This window comes from Neodiprion pinetum, chromosome 4, assembly GCF_021155775.2.
Source record: "Neodiprion pinetum isolate iyNeoPine1 chromosome 4, iyNeoPine1.2, whole genome shotgun sequence".
NCBI classification, from domain to species: domain Eukaryota; kingdom Metazoa; phylum Arthropoda; class Insecta; order Hymenoptera; family Diprionidae; genus Neodiprion; species Neodiprion pinetum.
In genome coordinates, this window is record NC_060235.2 from 22,530,393 (window position 1) to 22,549,714 (window position 19,322).

General features: G+C 38.4%; 3 protein-coding genes across 8 annotated transcripts in view; 2 read left to right on the forward strand and 1 right to left on the reverse strand.

The window, feature by feature from the left end:
• LOC124216540 (tetratricopeptide repeat protein 17) overlaps positions 1-8,640 on the reverse strand; it is a 17,625-nt gene extending 8,985 nt beyond the window's left edge. For 2 of the 5 annotated variants that reach the window (XM_046621126.2, XM_046621125.2), the window contains exons 1-3: positions 1,514-2,002; positions 870-1,141; positions 621-732 (exon numbers count right to left, since the gene is read on the reverse strand). In XM_046621126.2, coding sequence (XP_046477082.1) covers positions 621-732; positions 870-1,141; positions 1,514-1,621 — 492 coding nt within the window. In that variant the 5' untranslated portion in view covers positions 1,622-2,002. Of the gene's footprint in view, positions 1-620; positions 733-869; positions 1,142-1,513; positions 2,005-8,585 lie in introns of those variants that run through there. The other 3 variants (XM_046621128.2, XM_046621127.1, XM_046621129.2) reach the window with 3 other exon arrangements.
• On the forward strand, positions 2,172-7,030 carry LOC124216542 (Germ cell nuclear acidic peptidase). The gene is made up of 11 exons (XM_046621132.2): positions 2,172-2,402; positions 2,694-2,815; positions 2,904-4,755; positions 4,840-4,910; positions 4,989-5,181; positions 5,256-5,422; positions 5,512-5,729; positions 5,840-5,968; positions 6,050-6,162; positions 6,267-6,374; positions 6,453-7,030. Exons 2-11 carry the CDS (start codon positions 2,755-2,757, stop codon positions 6,745-6,747), a joined length of 3,207 nt encoding a protein of 1,068 aa, XP_046477088.1. The 5' UTR covers positions 2,172-2,402; positions 2,694-2,754; the 3' UTR covers positions 6,748-7,030.
• yem (yemanuclein) lies at positions 7,280-19,260 on the forward strand. Of its 2 annotated transcripts, XM_046621133.2 has the most exons (12): positions 7,280-7,529; positions 10,164-10,289; positions 10,431-10,502; positions 10,602-10,865; positions 11,219-11,378; positions 11,450-11,864; positions 11,976-12,137; positions 12,244-12,324; positions 12,665-12,700; positions 13,295-13,411; positions 13,495-13,671; positions 14,510-19,260. In XM_046621133.2, the coding sequence occupies exons 1-12, from the start codon at positions 7,365-7,367 to the stop codon at positions 15,819-15,821; spliced, it is 3,087 nt and encodes a 1,028-aa protein (XP_046477089.1). In that variant the 5' UTR covers positions 7,280-7,364; the 3' UTR covers positions 15,822-19,260. The 2 variants fall into 2 exon arrangements, with proteins under 2 accessions (XP_046477089.1, XP_046477090.1); XM_046621134.2 differs by lacking the exon at positions 12,665-12,700.
• Positions 19,261-19,322: the final 62 nt, after the last annotated feature.

Genomic DNA, 19,322 nt, shown 5'->3' on the forward strand with positions numbered 1-19,322 from the left:
AAATTTTTAAATTGATATTTAATACAGCAAGACAATTATTTTATGCGGTGTACTGTCTAGACACGGCGCGTCTATGCCGTAACATTTGCGCAGAGCCCTATGTTCAGTGTTAAATTAAAATTACTAATACTGAAGATAGAATTCCGGGTGCTTGTGCTTTTTTATTGGAAATTCCCTCCTCTTTAAGAATCTTTCTAAAATTTTCGCTAGCGCTCTTACTTTTTGAGTTACTGCCAAAAACCTGAGGCTTCGTTTTTTCTAGACTATTAGGCGTCGGTGAACTTGCGTCCCCACACGCAGTGACGACCATAGATAAATCAAACCGATGTCTGCTCGTACTACTGAATTCATATGACAATCAACAACTAAGCTTATAATCGTCAATAAGAAGAGAAGAAAAATTGTGACGATGCGGTGATAGCATCTCAATTTTATGGACAAAGCTTTTGAAATCCGTGAGTTCTATAAAAAGTCCCTGACCAACCAAAAAATTCCCTGACATTTCCCTGACTTTTCCCTGACATTTCCCGGTTTTCCCGGTTTTCCAGACGGGTGGCCACCCTGTTGCACTGTCGAAATAGATGATAAAACACTCTCTCATATTCAAATCTTTGTCTTACACTCAAATGTTCGAAAGTGAACATGCTGAAATCCAAAGGAAATGTTTTTTTGCAGTCAGGAACTTTTTTCTTCCCGTCCTTAGGAACACCGTCTAGCAGATAATCCTTTTGTCTGAAAACAGTTAAGAACTAGACAACTCATTGTCAAGAGTAGAGACCAGTATGAATGATTTTGAGGATATTGGACAGAATTGAAGCAACAAATATTAAATAATTGTAAAATGAATAAAAAATGTAGTTCTATCTTACGTAACGCCATTTCTGTAGCTTCCATCAGTCGCGACGCTGGCATAGAGATCTACATCGGCGAGGGGTTTACCTGCCAACAGGCAATCAGGGTCTGTAGAGTACAATCGAGTTTCGACATCCATTGCAGAGTCCAGGCTAGCGCAGCGACTGTGAATAGCAGCCTTTCTGGCCACAAGTTGTCTGTACAAGGCGTCAACAGCATTCCGACGATCTTCTTGCTCGAGGAAGGCAACAAGGTCGTAAGGACGGCGCATTTGAAACACGGAATCCGGCTAAAAAGAAATGAAGGCTAATGAGGTGAAATTGGAAAAGAAAATCGCAGGCTGAGAAGTGGGTCAAATCGATGATAGGTTATCCTCAACATGGTCCAGCAAAAGCAGCGTTTTATCCCTGAGGAAAACATGGTTTCGAGGTTGTCATTGGCTCAGCAGTCGGAATTGGTGGTCGAATAGTTTCACACCAAGATAGAGATTCCTTGCAAGTGAAAACCGGGAAAGATAAGTCTGAGTCGAAGTTGGACGCGCAGATAACCGCGACCTCGTGGAAAATACTCTTGTGTGAGGTAGAACGCGAAATTAGCAAAGGATGAAAGGGAGAGTATCGCGATTCTTGCGTGTCGCAACTAAAATGATAACGAAACTTACCTGCGACTGAATTCTCCCATTTTCGGTAACGACCCAGTGAGTGGTAGCAGAGATGCCTAGAATTATTTCAAAGAAGGCTAGAAAGACTTTGGTCGATTTGAGCATCATCGTGCGTAGCGCTACCGGTTCCGTCGATGTCGATAATCACAAACAATCACATCGCCAACAAAGACAAACAACATTTATTTGCACGTTGAGTATAATTGCGTGAGCGCGATCAGCAGCAGCGTAACGTCGAACACAAACAACGGCGAATCACTGTGCTGCTGTTCTCTGTCTCCAGCCTTGTCGTCGTCTGCTGTTTTCCCCCCCTTCGAAGCTACCGCGATGCCCATAGGATTAGAGTAGGAGAGGTATAACACGCTCGTACAAGTGAAATTATCTTGCTATTGAAAAGAGAAAGAGAATGTAAGACACTAGTTCCATGGTAAGGCATTACATTGCTTTCTTTAACAACGCATGCGCATTGCAATAACCGCCTGCAGCCATCGCAGCTGACTTACAGACTGGCGTATGTAAGACCGTGGGCTTGACGACATATGGGTTGGATTACTGCGCATGCGTCAGTAGAGATAGAAGGCTTGGTCTTACGTTCTCTCTCTCCTTCTACAAGCCGAACGCTTTCAATGCTCTTTCTTTCCCACTCTATCCCTCTGCCTCCATGGTGCTTCATGGCGCCGCCGCGTCTGGCAAGAACTCGCCTCTGATTGGCCGAGAGTCTATAGCCTCCTGCCAGTTTCAACCAATCGGAAGGCGCAATCGCATCTCAACGGATTGCAGGAACGTTCAAAACAAGTTGACGATTGTTCCTGCATGATTATCGCTCCGCTTAACCGCAACCCGGGATATTTTTTCACCGCAAAGATATTTATACAACCATAATTAAAAGGTAAGATTGGCTGATTATCCTCGGTTGTAACGCACCACTCATCATTCAAAATTTAACCCGGTTAAAAATGCTCTCGGATCTTTCTACGAATCGATGACACTCTTTGTTTACTTGTATTTGACCTTTTTTCTGTATTAACTCTGTACTTGTAAACCCTGATCTACGACTCTTTTCACCTCACGGTCTTTACCATCATAAAAAAACCTTAGGTTTCTCTGTCTGCTTGTTCGTCTATTTTCATTTGAGCGTATAACCTTACAGTCCCGTTTATCCTTGTTTCTGTGCCTGCAGCTCTTAACGTATAATAGAGAAAAAGAGACGTCCTGCGAAACAGAGCGTCGACAAATGCAGCATGAATTTTTCCAGACAGCAGTTTAGTGCTCGCAATCAACAAAACAACCTGGCTCCAAAAAGTAAGCAAAAGTCTATTTTTTTTCACTAAAAAGAAGTAAGAGTAACTCTATTTCAATTTGACTTCGATTTATTCTTTTTATTTTTCAGCCTTCCACCTCTCATTAAAGAAAAAACGAAATCTAAAGCAAGAGCAAGAATTTGCTAAAGAGAACAATCCAAGTGCAGCTAACACAAATGTGGGAATGTGCAACTATCGCAATGCAGAGATTTGCAGATCCGAAAGCTCAAGTTCACCGGATTCTCAGAACTACAATTTGCGACTTTCTGACAGCTTTACTGACACTATTGGCAAGAAAGAACCCTCGTATCCGAAAAGCAATGATTTGAGACATGCTACTTGTGAGAATCGTAGTATAGTATTAGTCAGTAACTCTAGCGCCAGCAGTACCAACAGCAATGAAAGTTCACCCTGTGCGGACAAAAGTAAAAAATCTACAGTTTATACCCCATTGTATCGGAGCAAAGAAAGAAGTCGTGATAATCCTACGGACACAATTGTGCTAGACTCTTCGGACAGCGAAGAAAATTGTGGTACGAACAAAGACTGCAAAGGTGTAATTACCCTGGACAGCGACGACGATAGCGTCCTTAATACTCTGAGAATCGAAAAAGATGTCTTTAAAAAATCTAAGAAAAGCAATTCTAGGTATCTCGAAACTGACAACTTGTCGCTGGGCAGTACAGAAAGTGTGAGTAAAATACTGACTGGCTCTGATGAACGGGGTGATAAAAACTCTGGAAAAATTGGTAGAGCCGAATTTGCACAGTTTTTAAACCGTCGCAATAACTCTCACAACTGCACCAGTGGTTCAAGCAGCACAAATTTCACCCCAGATTCAAATATTGCACAAAACAATGGCTTACTGGTTGAGTATAAAGTGATTAGCGAGTCTTCTTCTTCGAATGATGAATCTAGCAGAGGATTGAGTGCAGATTTAAAACATAACGATAATTTCCGCACTGGTAAGAGAAGATCTAAACTGAACAAGTTGACCAGCAGTGAGAATCAGAAAGGAAATAAATCTCTTGCAAATATTAGTTCAAAATCTAATGCCAAGTCGCTGTTAGTGACAAAACCATACGATTCTGTGAAGCTGACAAAGAAGGATGCGCAGAGAATATTCAAAGGAGGGAATAACAGCACCAATTCTCACTGGACCCCGAATATAGATTCTCCTTATTTCAAAGAAACACGCAAATCTCTGTCCTGTTCTTCACTAGATGGGCCAGACGAGGTCAAAAGAGGAAATGTGATAAACGAAACAGAGTCTGATCTCCTGATGACAGAATCAAGTTCGGACAAGGAAATAATAGACAAATCGCCACAAAATTTGCGGCTGAGTAAAACTCACATCAGCAGATTCGTAGATCCGCCTAATCAGGAGCAGCAGTACGCCGGTTTGTCGGATAGAAAAAAAAATGAAATTTCGGAATGGCTGAGTAACAATTCACCGGGTTCGACCAACTCGTCCAGCATCATTTCAGAGAGCAACAGAAACAGCAGCTTTGGCAACAGTAGTCTTGAGCGATTTGAACTCAAACACGAGACTCCCAATAATCGAGGGAAATTATTGAAGCCTGATACGTCTGAACAGGTAATGAGCATTCCGGGTCCCTTAGATCGTTTCATATACAAAGGCAAGACTAGCGTTTTGAAAAATCAAACTCCCCTCGGAGTTGGCAGTACAGAAAAGACGAACACCAGTCCGGATCAGCTCAAAATGCCAACGCCTCGCCCAAAACCAGCCGTAGATGAGAAGAAGAAAAATCAGCCTATAGTAACTGCTACTCAAGGCCTTCACATTGATGATTGTGCCAATATTTTAGACAAGCTTTATGGGGATTTATGGAGGAAAAAGGCTGACGCTGTGCTTACGCCACAAACCAATCTCCGAACACAGAAAAAGGTGATAAACAGGAAAGTGAGTCAGACTGAAAGGTACGTGATGGTTTCTAGTTGGATATAAAATCGTATGTTATTATCTGTTGTTTTCATAAATAATAACGACCGATTACTCTGCAGGAAACAGACCTCAAAGGCTGCTATAGAAAATGGAATATTATCTAGCTCTGAAGACGACGAGTTTGAAATTTGTAAGTTGTGACTGAATCTAAACAACATTTTAAATACAATTTGGAACTTTTTTGTGAAAAATTGCGATCGTGTTTCAGTCACCAAGGATATAAGGCCAAATTTTAATTCGACAAAGAAGAAACTTTCCAGAGACAGCTTTATTAATGATAAATCACCATCTGAAAACAGCAGCGAAAGTTTCTATTACACAGCTCTGACGAACCCTAGAGTATCAAAGGAGAATTTCCCACCAAAACCACAACCAACGTTAATTTCAGCCTCCACCAAAAAGTATGTCCGCAATAGGCAAACGACACATTTTTTTCTCTCCAAGTTTGATTGCATACATTTTTACCCTGTTGCAGAGCCATTGCAATTTGCGATTCAGATTCTGACGACGATAATTGCCACCTAAGATCAGACAAGGATTTGAACAGAAGAAGACTGTCGTTTAGCGAGGATGCGAGCAATTCTAGCACAAGTGAATTTGATCCAGGGGAAATCGTTCTTCCAAAACCAAATGCAAAAAAAGGTGAGACCTGTCTGAGGATGTAGGTTGAAAATTAGCAACGTTTTTTACTTACAATCAATAAAACAAACTGAGTAAATCTTGTATTTCAGTTCCAGCAAAAAAAATGCCACTAGCATCGAAGTTCAACGATATTATAAGTACTCAACAACAGATGACGAAAAGTTTTTTGGCTTCTTTATCTGCAACCATACCGATCCAATATTGTCATCCTGAAGCAAGGGCTTTCAGAGAGAATTACAAAAACAAAAAAGAGGAGCTGTGTAAATATCTGTTCAAATTATACAACAAAGAGATATTTGACGGAAAAGTAAGTCTGTTTTTGCAGTCTGGGCAGAGATGAAATTATTAGTAATGAATCGACTGTCAGTAAAAAAAATTAATCATCAAATAACGTCAATCTTCGTCGTGTATGTATAGCTGCCAGATGACATGGCTTTAGAATGGAATGTGAGAATGCGTGGAACAGCAGGTTTCTGTTACAACAAAAAGTCGATAAAGAGTATTGGCGGGATCGTCAGATCGTCACGAATAGTTTTGGCCACCAAAGTATGTGAGAAAATATCATTGCTGGCGTTTTTATGCTTCTAACACTTTTTATGAAGATTCTCTAAATTATTTTCTACACAGATTTTGGACACCCCGGATCGACTGCGGGACACTTTGGTCCACGAGATGTGCCACGCTGCTGCCTGGTTGATAAACCAAGTTTCCGACGGACACGGACCATACTGGAAAGGATGGTGAGTTGCCAACATCTCTCACTATTCTTTCTTTGCCCGACTAAAACGATTGATAATCTTTTCCATATCACCGTTTACTTCATTCTGTAAATTTCTATCCCAAGGGCAAGCAAAGCAGTGAAAAAATTCCCGGAACTACCACCGATAAAGCGCTGCCACGATTATAAAATCAAGACGAAGTATACGTACAGATGCACGAAATGTGGTTACAGGTAAGAGAAATGATCTCTGAATAAGTGGACATATTCTTTATCTGAAATCGCGGTTTTAACTTATTTTTATCTTCACAGCATAGGAAGGCATTCGAAATCGCTCAATGTGGAGAACAAGCGGTGTGGTCATTGCTATGGAAAGTTTGAACTTTTGATCAACCGAACAACAAGATCAGGAACAATGCAGACGGCGACTCCAGCACAAACCAGAACACCGTCAAGCTTTGCTCTCTACGTTAAGGAGAATTATCACTCGGTTAAAAAAGACCGCAGGAGTATAAAGCATGCAGATGTAATGAAAATTCTTGGGCAACAGTTTTCCGCTGTTAAAATTGGAAGAAAACAAGGCGAGGACAACAAAACTTGTCGATGAAATATTGATTTTTTTTTGCCTAAGAATGTACGTATGTATAGTGGATGTAATACTTTGAGGACCATCAATGGTTTCCATTGCCGGCATTGGATTATTGCGTATATTATAACAATTATGACGAACGCCGACTCTGAAAGACTGACGACGATAAATCTCCTGAGATTTATGAAATTTTTCTACAGCTTTAAACCAGATTTAAGTAGCGTTATTTACATTTAATATGTAGCTGATAAGCAAGCGATTTGTAATAATGTAATAATGCAATGTAAAAAGAGAATATATTTTATCTTCCTAATGAATACGAACATTATTTTCATCACGATAAGAACCCAAGTATGCAATTTTGAAATTTGATACATACATACGCATTGAATTAGGAAGAAGCAGCGCAACCTGTGGCGGTGTACGTGTAATATAGGTAGTTTTGAAAATATGTGGGCAATCCCGTGATGCACCGGGTGTTTATGATTGTTGGACTGCGCAATCGCGGTGGACGGCAGCGCTCTCTAAAAACAGTAAAATGAAAGATGGCGACGTGCGAGTGGTGTATTTAAACATGTTGTTGCCAGTAGGTAAGAGTTTCGACGACCAGTGTTAATTTGTGCCTCAAATGTAGAATGTCAGAACAAAAACGTGTTCCTTTTCAATCCCTGGGCACAACGAAAAAGGAGAAAAAGGGCGAGGATTTCGTACAGTCGTACCGTTTTACGCTCACCTTACCAGAGTCGAACGAGCAGGCATGTCCCGAGTTCAACTACTGCGAGCTCCTCAGATCGGCGGAGGTAAGTTTATAACAGAAAATGGTTACGGCGAGCGTTGAGGCTGTTTACCAATTTTCGTTACCCATCAATCGACGCGAATATTTCTAAAACTAGCCAATAACGGACAATAAATAGTGGCGGTATCGCGCCGCTGACACGTTACTTCCCCATTGGGTGCCGGTCCAGATAGAATTTCGCCGTATTTCATTCCCAGCGGTAGATCGGGTACCAGGGTAGAGATAGTCTCCCTCGTTCGTAATTACGTGCCAGAAGGATTCAAGAGCCTGTCGCCATGTTTGAGAGGAAATTCCGATCACCTCGTCGGGTTAATCGGGGCGCTGTCAGGTTGGGGTAGGTTGACCCTCTAGGTACCCCCCAGACTCGACGGATTTTTCCATTTTCTACCAGCTTTCCTTGTTTTACTTGAAATACAATATTTTTTATCCTTCTAATTTTTTTTTCTTTTCTTTTTAATGCACGCACCGCGACCGTCGTCGGAAGTAGATTTAGGTGGCTTTTGTCATTGAGTGACAATGTTCGATTAGATGGGCAAACGCGTGTGTTTTGCCCAACAACGCGATTATCATCACGCGTCCTGCATCGTATGGTGCATGCTTACGTGTCGCGTTGTTCATACATTTCTTCTAGATCGATGTTCAAGAAAGTCACCTATACCCACCACTCATCACGCTAGGTGCACACATACATATGCGCCGCATATTCGCGCTCGCCATAACACCATGTGCATACGCAGGCACACAGGCACGCGTACCCAACACATCGCGACGTGATATTATACCGAAGTATTCGTATATACATCTATATCCGCTGTTTGCAGCACTGCTAGCCTGCGTAAGGTTTTAACGCGTTGAGCAAAAATCTCCGAGTGAGCCGATCCTAGGCGGTTATAACGCGTGAACTGCGCTATATGTCATGTCTCGAATCGTAGCGTAGGCAAAACATCTCTCAACTCTCATCTGTCAACCTGATGTGTTGCGCGCAAATACTTCCTCCTCCCTTCGGTCCCTCCGCCTATAACTCACACGTTATTATATTCTTTCAGATCCCATCCTGTACCTGTCTCTGCCTGCCTCGCTACCATCAGCGTCGCATCTCGCTCCTCTCCTCTCCTCTTCTCTCTTCCTCTCCTCCTCTCCCCACAACTCACCTTACTTCACGAAAAAAGAGATTGTCATATTCACCGCTGAGGTGACGTTGAGGAGATGGGAAGCGGTCCAGCGATCGAAATAAACTGTATGCAGCTGGCTTTGTGACCATTCTAAAGACGCTTGTCAATTCTTCTCACTCACTATCGGGATAATCCGTCGCGCCGGTTCAGCCTGATCGATCATCACTCGTACTGTAGATCACGTATCCATCCCTGTTCCTCACCTCACACTTTTAATTCGATGCGTGCAAACGAAACGCGTAGACTAGTAGCTCGTCTTTTTTTTTTGGTATCCCTACTTCATTATTCTAATCGGCTTTTGTTCTAAGATATTGCGAACAAAAGATAGGTGTAAGATTATTTTCTTTTTTCTGGTCTTTCATTTCTTTTTCTTATTTTTTATTTTTTATCTTTTTCATGAACTCGTCTACGACTATTATCGCAAATACGTAAACGCGTAACGGAAAATCCCTACTAGTTAATTTCCCTCGCACGATTTTCCTGTCTGCTTATACAACGAAATTGTGTCCTATTTAATCGCCTCTTTCATTATTTTTTCACCTATTGTCTAGTTGGCATACAAAATCGGCCCTCGCACTGATTGGGAGATATAAGATCGCGACGGGTTCTCCCGTGATAGTGCAACACACTATATGCATACAAAATATACATACCTAATGCCCTCCCGCCACGCGCTCGAACATACTGAGAAATGGATGTGATTTTCCATTTTTTTTTTTCTGTATTGCATTCGAAAGGTCGCGTAAATCCACGTCCTTCTTTCGTTATGCCTCCTTGCAGTTTTCGCCATTAATGTTATCTTTCCCGTATTGTTTTATCCACGGAATTGGTCAGCGTTTTGCTTCTTCGTGTATCAGGAGAGTAGAATCAAATGTGAGAGAAGTGAACCGTCCTGAAATTTTGGCCAATCGTTCGACTGTGTTGCCACCGCAGCGGTTGCCCATTGCAATTATACTTAGGCGATCACGACAATACGGCACTCTACCTTGTCTCCAGTCGATAATGTTTCACCACACGCTGACCCCTGATACAAAAAATTGCTTTAAACAAAGCGTTCCGTGTCGAATTGAAGAACGAGCTTCATCACTGAAGTATACACCATGTGTATGTGAATATGAGAGTGAATGAATGAGGCTTGTCATTCCATACGACGAATTAAACGCTCTTTATTCTGCTTTCATACCGACGGTCAGTCTGTAAAAAAAGTATTATGGATTGTAGAGATAAAGCAGATTTCTGCACTGCGGCCAATAATACGTTGAAACTGTAGCTTGCTTTCTCAGCATGGTATCCTGATAGATTTCAACATTTTGCGCACCCTTTGCGTTCTCTTCCGCCTTTATTCTTCCTCTATTCTACGTGTTCACATTACTCTACGTAACGTATGTAGCGTCGTCTGCATGTACGCAATAACTTTAACGCTGAACCTAACAGTCGGTTATTATCATGGTTATAAATTTGTGCAGAAAAAACGGAAAAAAGAAAATACTAAAAAGGGCGATGAGAACAACACTGTCAATGGCCTGGACCCACACGATGACGATGACGATGAGAAACTTCAGGAGATGGCGAAGAGATTTGAAGCTAAATATGTAAGTTTTGATTTCGTATTTTTTCAACAGCTGTCGTTAATTCACTAATCTGCTATTCAGTATTTTATTTTCCTCTCTTTTTCCATCGAAGAAAAAAACGTTCATTATTAATCCCCAATTGACTTAAATTTTATGTATCAGGGAATCAACGATTATGTCGACCTTGGGGCAGGATATGACGAGTCAGATTCATTTATTGATAATACAGATGCGGTGAGTTTGACACTTTGCAGCTTGAGTAAATTGTAGCTGTAGAATGTGTATGCGCATATCTTTTTTGTTCTGAATCTACTAATTTACTTTTTGTTATAGTATGATGAAATTGTACCCAAAGAGGTGACGACGGTGAGAGGAGGTTTCTACATAAATTCTGGTCTCCTCGAGTTCAAAACTTCGGAGAGAAACTCACTAATTGGTAATATTAATAACAACAACAACAACATCGAGGATGAGAGTAGTGCAAGTAGCGAAGAAGAAACTGAGGAACCGAGCAGCCCTAAACAGTCCAAGAAACGTGTCATAAGCAGCTCGGAAGAGGATGAAATTGAGGATGCTGGTAGCGACCATCAACCCAAGGTACAGGAAAAATCGTAAATTTCTTTGGGGATTGACTAAAGAATACATATCCTAATAAAATGAGCCAACGATTATTATCAATGTTGTTTATCGTGTAACTATTATTCTTGGATATGAAGGATAATTTTGTGATAACTAACTGTTGTACATTATAAAAAAAAAAAAAAATTTTCTGTTAATGACAGATGTTCTGAAATAAATTGTTCTGAGGAGGGCCCCCATCCGGGCTGAAACGTTAACACAAAAAAAGTGTTTTTTGTTTATGACCTTCATATCCAAGAATAATATTTACACAACAAATCACCAAGGTCAAGAAAATCGTTTTCATCAATGTTGTTTATCGTTTGTTCCAGAAAGCCAAGCTCGATGATAATGTAGAAAAAAATTCTAGCAACGATGTAATATTGAAGAAAAAAAAGAAACAAGAACAATCGATATTAAATAGGCAAAAAAATCCAGTCGTCAGAGACCTACTTAAAGTTAAACGGGAAATTCGTGACGGCGAGCTGGCAGGTATGAATGAATTCTGATGAGACATAAAAGTTTTTTTCCGAATTATTTTGATCAATTTCCCCAATTTTTAGACGATCAAGATGGGGGTGACAAAAAAAGAGTCAATAAAATTGAACCTAGTAAAACGAAAAGTATATCGGAAAAAAAATTTGATATTAAAAGATTTGAAAAAAAAGCATCTAGCAATGGGTTGGATGTAAAAAAGCCTGAGATGAAAAAAATCGACGACACTATAGAAAGTGTTGTTAATGCAGCACGAGTCGAGGATCAGTCAAGCTCCGATACTATGGATTCCGGTAAATCTAGAAGTATTATTTGCTCGAACTCCGACTGCGACGAAGCGATGGACAAGGAAGAATCTCCCCTGCCAGATATGCTCACTGAAGACATGAAGGAAATAATAAACAGATTGAAACTTCATGCCGAGAACAGTAAAGAAGGAAAAACCAAATTCTTCAATAGTCTGATTAATGCTGATCTTTTTAGGTAACACGCAATCATTTATCTTTGTTTGAGAGTGCACGTGTCTTGTTTTTACCTGCTTTACCATGGAAAGCTGAATTATCTCTTCACTGCACATTTCGATTTTACTTTCAGCTTAGAAAGAAAGCTGCGTTTGAGGTACTCAGCTGGTGTAAGACTCCTAACTTATGCACATCTAGCCCATTTTTTACCGTGCAGTAAACCCACCCTCGTTAATCGAGCAAAAAAACTATATCTCCAAAACGTCGAAGACAAAGTAAAAGCTCCAATTGAGAGGTATGTGCTTTCATTTTAATGTACGTGAAAACGAAGTGTTTTAGCTTTGCATTGTTAAAAAATAGAGAGTATACTGTGTATAAAAATCATAACATTTTTTCCTTAGGTTAAAGGCAGCTATCGATAGAATAATGCCATCTGTGCTGGTCAAGTACACGAGGGACTGCCAGAGAGTTAGTGACGAAAAGTAAGCTCTCAAACTATACGTGTTATTAAGTCGATCCTTATGTTTGGGCTCATCCAGAAACTCTGATCTGATTAGTGATAATGGATAAAAAGAAAGTACTGTCTTTTCAAAAATTTGTATCAACCATCAGAATCAGTCTATTTTTCTGTTTTCAACTTCAAAAGATGATTTGATTTTTTTAAATATTATACATTGCGCCATTGTCATACGGATACTTAACCCAATCTGTTGATTGGTTTAATAGTCGAGCTATTAACTGTAATTAGTACATAGAAACAAATGATGAAATTTAAGTGAAAGAAGAAAGAAACAAACGATATTTTGTTTTTTCATTTCTTAGCCCACAATTGTACTGGGAGATATATCGGTACTGTTGGTAAGGCGCCCCTACAAGCTGCAACTTTCTTTTTTTGCCTTATACATTCTTCCTGCTGCTCACTAATCACGCTTGCTAGCGATCACATATATTTTTACAAGTGTCTTCATTTCATTCAAAGACATAAATGTTTTTCCAAAGTGATGAGAGTTTAGAATCACGAATCTACAAATCTCGATAGTTTCTACATAAAACAATACATGCAGTCTCTCTTTTTTACCAATAAATTTCTTCTCACCAACATTGAGATGGTGTAAAGATTCTCCCAAGATTTTATCAGTGATATCAACACTTTGTGCCAATCATCATCAAACTTATGGTCGCATTAATATTATCGCACACACAGACCCAGTTTGCTGTTTTACCCTGGATAAAAATTAGTCGATATTCTACAAGTCTGAACAAAATCGTTACCTGATTACACATAGCATTGGGTACTTTAGGTAGATTCATTAGTCCCAGCAGCAAATGGTGCGAGTCACTGTTTATTACAGAATACACATATTTTTCTCATATTCTATCATCTTAGTGTTTCAACAAGGCCTCAAAATTGAGTTCATACTTGTTCATGACAACGAAAATTTCACGTTACAGGGGCGTCGAAGGTTCTCCGTCAGATGTTGAAAGCAGCGACGGAGAAGACAGCGGTAATAAGTCTTCAGAGAAATCAAAAGTTCCTCAAAGAAGGTTTCCATGGAGTGATGAAACAAAGTAAAATCTTTTATGCATTTCGTTTTGAATCCAACCGTTTCGAATTCTAACTGGTAACGTCAATCTATGTGTAATTTTTGCAGAAGATTAGTAGCCGAGATTGCTGCCGCACGAAAAGAGTATTTTGAAATATTAAGACCGAGGAAAGAAACCGTTGAAACTTTCGTCTCGTCGTTTATGGATGCCAGAGTACGATCGCTCTGGCCTCCGGGATGGGTTCGACTGCAAACCTTGCTCAAGTATTCCAATCCTCAACTACAGTGAGTATAAAAATACTTCTTTTCATTCCAATAGTGAAGAAATGGCATAAATGATACAAAAAAACATGATTTATGCAATATTGTTTGGCACTCGCTGCACGGCAACTGTACAATAGAAAATATCATTGACCGTCAATTGGAATTATGTCTTTGGAAAAACTCAATCAATCACCCAATAAAATTCAAAATTTACTTCCAACTCTGAACAATATTCTCTTGTGTACGCTATTCTTTATCGAAATACACGCGTCTAGAGCATTACCATTTGGCCGTTCTGTGTTTTCAGGGTGGTGATTGAGTTGGATTAGTGTTGGGATAGCCCTACTCCGGATTTTCCCCGCTAATCAATGGATTCTATCATAGTTATTACAATTGAATATTTAATTTTGTACATTCGAAAATGAAAAACGAAAGAAAGCAAAAAAAAAACAAAGAAATGCTTATGTTTTACTGTTAAAAAGCAGAATCGAGGTGAACTTTCCTTATCTTCGTACATATTACTTTGCTACATGTTATATTTCTTGAACGCCTCATTCTCTATTGTAAATATGTAATGGCCTGAGATACACAGATGTATCATTAGACGCATAAACTGATGATCCTGGTACTCTGATATATTTATTAAAAAACGATTTTTTCGACAATTCAAATTTCTGATTACTGTTCTTCCTACTCTCTTCTCGTTTCCCCTCCCATAAATTAATATACTGAAATACGGTCAGCATGCCACAGTTCAGGAAACAAATCAACAAACAACTCACCAAGAAAATAAAGTGTTTCCTTCCTGCCTCAAAAAGTAACTAGCAAATTAGACATGCGGTAATTTTTCTGATTATAGGATAAAGAGGAAAGCAAAAAAGCTTAAAGACGGTTCTGCGCAGCCCGGCACAAATCCAGGACTTTTAACGTCTGTCTCAATTGGTATGACGTCGACCATGATGAAAGGAGATCGTTTAACAGCAAATAACGAAGTGGCAGTGATAAATCAAGTGGAAAGAGACAACAAAACGCCGACGAATTATTTGAAATCAGTCTCCATGAATTCATTGGACATCCAGATGAACTGCTTATCGTCTAATCAAGGTACGAAATTGAATGACACCACAAACGTTGCCCAAAGTTCACAGTCGGATAAAAAATCGTGTTCGAAATCGTCCAAGGATGCAAAACGCGAAACCCCAGCAACAAGTCAATACAGCTCGACTTCTTGCACAACAACGAATGTGGCAAACGTTGCGAAAATATCCGTAGTACCAACCGCGCAACTAATGCCGCCCAAATCTAAGTTGGACAAATTCAACCCGATGGATCTGACGAGCAGTTCGCTGTCAATAACGCCGGTAAACGACTATCACAAGTCAGGAAAAACCAGCGAGACGAAGGAGTTAAAAAAGGAACGTCAACTCGACACCATTTCTATAACTCCCTGCCCTGATAGCGCAACAGATGATGGAGCGGCCACGGTTCCTCTTTCCGTCTCTTACCACTCGAGTGCCTCGACTCAAGCAGCTCCTCAGTCAAAGCCGTTGCCGTTAAAGCATCGGATATTGCATGAGAGTTTGGACACAAAGGAAGAGAAGGCGAGCGGAGATAAGGAAACAACAGATACGCTCAAGACTGAGAGGAAGGAGAAAAGGGAGAAACGGGGCTCAGAGAACAGGCATAGATCCCATGAGAGTAAAAAGGCCAAGAAGGAGCAGAAGACGTACGAGGTTTCGGAAGCGCTGAAGCTTGATCCTGTGCCGCTGATGTCGCTGCTGTCGAAAGAGGAGCAGGAGCAAAGGCAGATCGAGGAAACTGTTGCAGCGACGAATTTCTTGAGCCAAATATACAACAATGACGATGCTCCCAGGACTGTGACGGAAAAGCGAAAACAAGCAACGAACTTGTTGGACGAGGCAACCGGCAATGTAATCGCGCCGCCCAGTGAGCAGGAGAACGACGTTCAGATGGTTATGCAGTCCCTGAAAGAACTCGAAGAGCTACAACAAATCCATTCGCCAGTAAGCGTCATTCAAAAGCCTAGTAAATCTTCAGCGAATGTACAATACGGTAACTACCCAGATGACTATCAAGAGGATCATCAGCATCTTTTTATCAAGAAGGAAGAAAAGGTGAGAACTCCAAAGAAAGAGGATACTCACTGGTAGGATAAAAGAAACTTAAATTCTGAATGCATATGTTTTATATGTATATATTTATATATATACATACAGACTTATCAACGCTGTGCTTGGATGCACCAGATGAATATAATGTAAACTGCAATGCAACAAGTTTAAGACGTTATTCATCGCACCAATCCCTTCGTTGTAACAAAAAAATAAAAATAAAGAAAACACTTAACATAATACTATTTGAAATAATACTGAACTTCCAAGGAATTGAAATACGTCCTGATTTTCCGTTGTGAAATTTTTTTTAAAAATGGGGAAAAAAAATATAAATAAACAAAGTGGATAAAACACGAGTAAATTCTATCGTTAAACAATTATAATAGGACACTGTTTTTATCACCATATAATAATAAAATTGTAATGTATGGTAAATTTTCGTAATATGACAATTATTGAATGGTTTTGTGCGGTAAAGGAAAATATGTTTGTACGCTAAAGTGATGACAAAACGCAGGATTACATTTTTCCACTTCTCTGCAGCAAACTTTTACCCTATGATAATAATAACAATAGTTTCTCACAATAGAAGCAGCGTTATAATAATAGTACATAGAAGTAATTGTTGTTTCTACTGGAGAATGGACAAATCAGTTATTGAAGTAATAATAGTAACATTAATAATAAGAATATTAATAACAATAATAATAACATTAATTAAAACAACGTGATGCCACAATATCATTTCAGAAGAGGAAGAAAACAGTTGAAATCAAACTCTACTGAGTATTTGTTATTCAATATCGAGTATAATATTACAATGCATATGAAAATATGAAATACCAAATAAAATGGAGGACGTTGATGTATTATAAATAATAATAGATGAATGAGATAAAGTGTAAAACCAATGTGATTCAAAAGCATATTTATTGTGCTTACTTTCGTGATTGATCAATGGAATATTTTGTTATTACATACATGATTTGCAATATATATTCCAGATCTCAGGCTTCCCATGATCCACTGAGTTCTATGACTTTTTTTTCGATACGTGTGTATATCTAATGAATCATCGTCTATCGTTTATTATGTGTCGTTGGTCCTTCAAATCTGAACATATTTCTCACAATGTTCTGCGATATGTTAATTCTGGTCAAAATATTCACCAATTGAGTGATACATTGGTAATTCTAGTTCACATCGTAAATTTTCTTTCTTTTTATTTTAAACACAGAGGTTGCGAAACTCGCCTATTCTAAGATTTTTAGGATTGATTTATTCCATGCTCCCTGCCCTTATTCTCTGCTGTATTATTAGCTTGTAATAGACGCGTTCCATGATTAAAAATTTAATCAGAAAAAAATTGTCAGTGCGGTTGCTGTTATTCCAAGTGCTAGGAGTACAGCGATAAATTTTTGTGATCTCTGCACTTGAATGTGCGAAAATGAGACTATTATTATTCGTGTATGACAGCGAGTCGTTGCGGTGTACAAGACAAATGAATATCATTCATTGTATCGTACATACAGTAATATGTACATGATTGCAAATGCATAAGCGTTGACTACATATGTGCAAGGAAAAATGATGAATCCTTATAGTTTACGAAAATTGAAAACTAATCGCGATTTATCTACCGTCAGTAGGTATTCAAAAGAAATAATCTTAAATTATATTGGCAAAAGGGAGGAAAAGAAAACAGAAAGTTTTGTTTCAGTGGTCAATATAAGCCACTGGTGCCTGATAATATTGTTGTTATTATTATTATTATTGTGTTGTTGTTGTTTTTGAATTTTTAACGAGCCTCTGCTGTACTAATAATTTATTATTATCGTTATTATTATTACTATTATTGTCCTGCTGCTAAATATTATATTTTGTCTTGGGGAATTCTTCGTAATTTCTGAAGCATTTTAAAAATAACCAAAATTTATAATTTACACAATTTGATTATCAACCTGTAGAAGGCTGGCATTCTTACCTTGAAATTCGATATTTTTTAGAGGTACGAATTATGCATATAAATAATCTACACGTTCGATGGAGCTTCCTAGTTATCTACTGACTCCTAAAAGAGGCAGGCTGGTCTGCTAAAGGTTAAACCGTAATGATAGTAATGATGATGATGATGATGATGATGATGATGATGATGATGATGATGATGATGATGATGATGATGATGATGATGATGATGATGATGATTGATAATGACAATGATAATGATAATAATAACAATAGCATTAGTAGTAATCTTAGTAGTTTTAATGATCGAGTGTGTACAGTGAAATTAAATTATAAACGATAACGATGATACAATTACGATATCTGAAGTAAACAACATGAAAGGTGAGAATGAAACTAATAGGCAAAAAACATTTGTACATAAATTATGGTGACGTAATGTGCGATGGGGTGGCTCGAGTCATGAAATGGTCAGTATCTGAACTATGACATTGTCTATTTTTACTCTTATAAATATCTACAACAGACATTGCTAAACTGTCAATTTTATTTTTTTCATTGTAAAGCGTAAACATATTTTAACTGTAATGCTTCTTTTACTGTGCCCTAATATATGTTGGATGCAAACGGTTTCATTTTTAGATCGCAGGCACGCCGAAGTATATCTTGTTTATTTATTTATTTTATATACGTTTCTGCTTTTAAAGTATAGTATCGATAAATCTCATGATTGACAGTTCTTTTTTGGGTCACCTCAACGCTGCGATGGGTCTCCTCAACGACCCAGTTTAATGAAAATATATCGACGATTGTTCCTAGCGATGTGTATAAGCCAAATTCGTTTTTTTCTTCTTCTTTTAAGTTATGTTATTAAACTAGAGAAAGAAATTTCTGTCATTATCAATTCTCTTTTTAATCTCACCTGTTCGTCTTACCACTGATTTGTTTTTCTACTATGCTGTATACTGTAATTAGCTGAAAAATATTGAAGCAAAAAAGAATATAACAGAAGTACTACCTTGGTAAAATAACTGAAAGGTAATTTAAGAGCAAAATTAAGGAAATAAAATAATATTAGGTAAAACACTCAAACTGTGCGATAAAAACATTTTGAGTATCTTGTAATTATGTACAATATGCTGAAATTATTTCAATAGACATACGTTGAACAATGTTTCCAAACTTTGCGTCCTGTTCGAATGGTTTGTATGCGTCTAAATAATCGCGCACATCTCGACTGTGAGGTAGAAAGAAAAAGAGAGAGAGAAAGAAAAGAAAGAAAAGAGAAACAAATTTAGCATATTTTTGGAATGCATAAAGCTGAATAATATTAGCAATTATTATTGATATAATGTAGAGTAAATATGTATCATATATAGAAGAACAATCTCAGCAAATAACATTATAAATAATAGTAATGATAAAGACATATTGCGACGTTATAAAAATTGCCTAAAAGTATGGAAAATTTTAAAAGAAATAACAAAAAAAAAAAAAAACCAAACAACCGTGTACTGTATCAAGAATATTTCGCTAAGATGACTTTTAAAATATAAGTTTTGAATATTTTTT

Coding starts and splice junctions, on each gene's coding strand:
- yem (XM_046621133.2), top strand. CDS start 7,365: ATGTCAGAACAAAAACGTGTTCCTTTTCAATCCCTGGGCACAACGAAA. Junction 7,530..10,163: donor AGCTCCTCAGATCGGCGGAG/GTAAGTTTATAA, acceptor AAATTTGTGCAG/AAAAAACGGAAAAAAGAAAA. Junction 12,701..13,294: donor GAGATATATCGGTACTGTTG/GTAAGGCGCCCC, acceptor TTCACGTTACAG/GGGCGTCGAAGGTTCTCCGT.
- LOC124216542 (XM_046621132.2), top strand. CDS start 2,755: ATGAATTTTTCCAGACAGCAGTTTAGTGCTCGCAATCAACAAAACAAC. Junction 5,182..5,255: donor ATTTCAGCCTCCACCAAAAA/GTATGTCCGCAA, acceptor ACCCTGTTGCAG/AGCCATTGCAATTTGCGATT. Junction 6,375..6,452: donor TGCACGAAATGTGGTTACAG/GTAAGAGAAATG, acceptor TTATCTTCACAG/CATAGGAAGGCATTCGAAAT.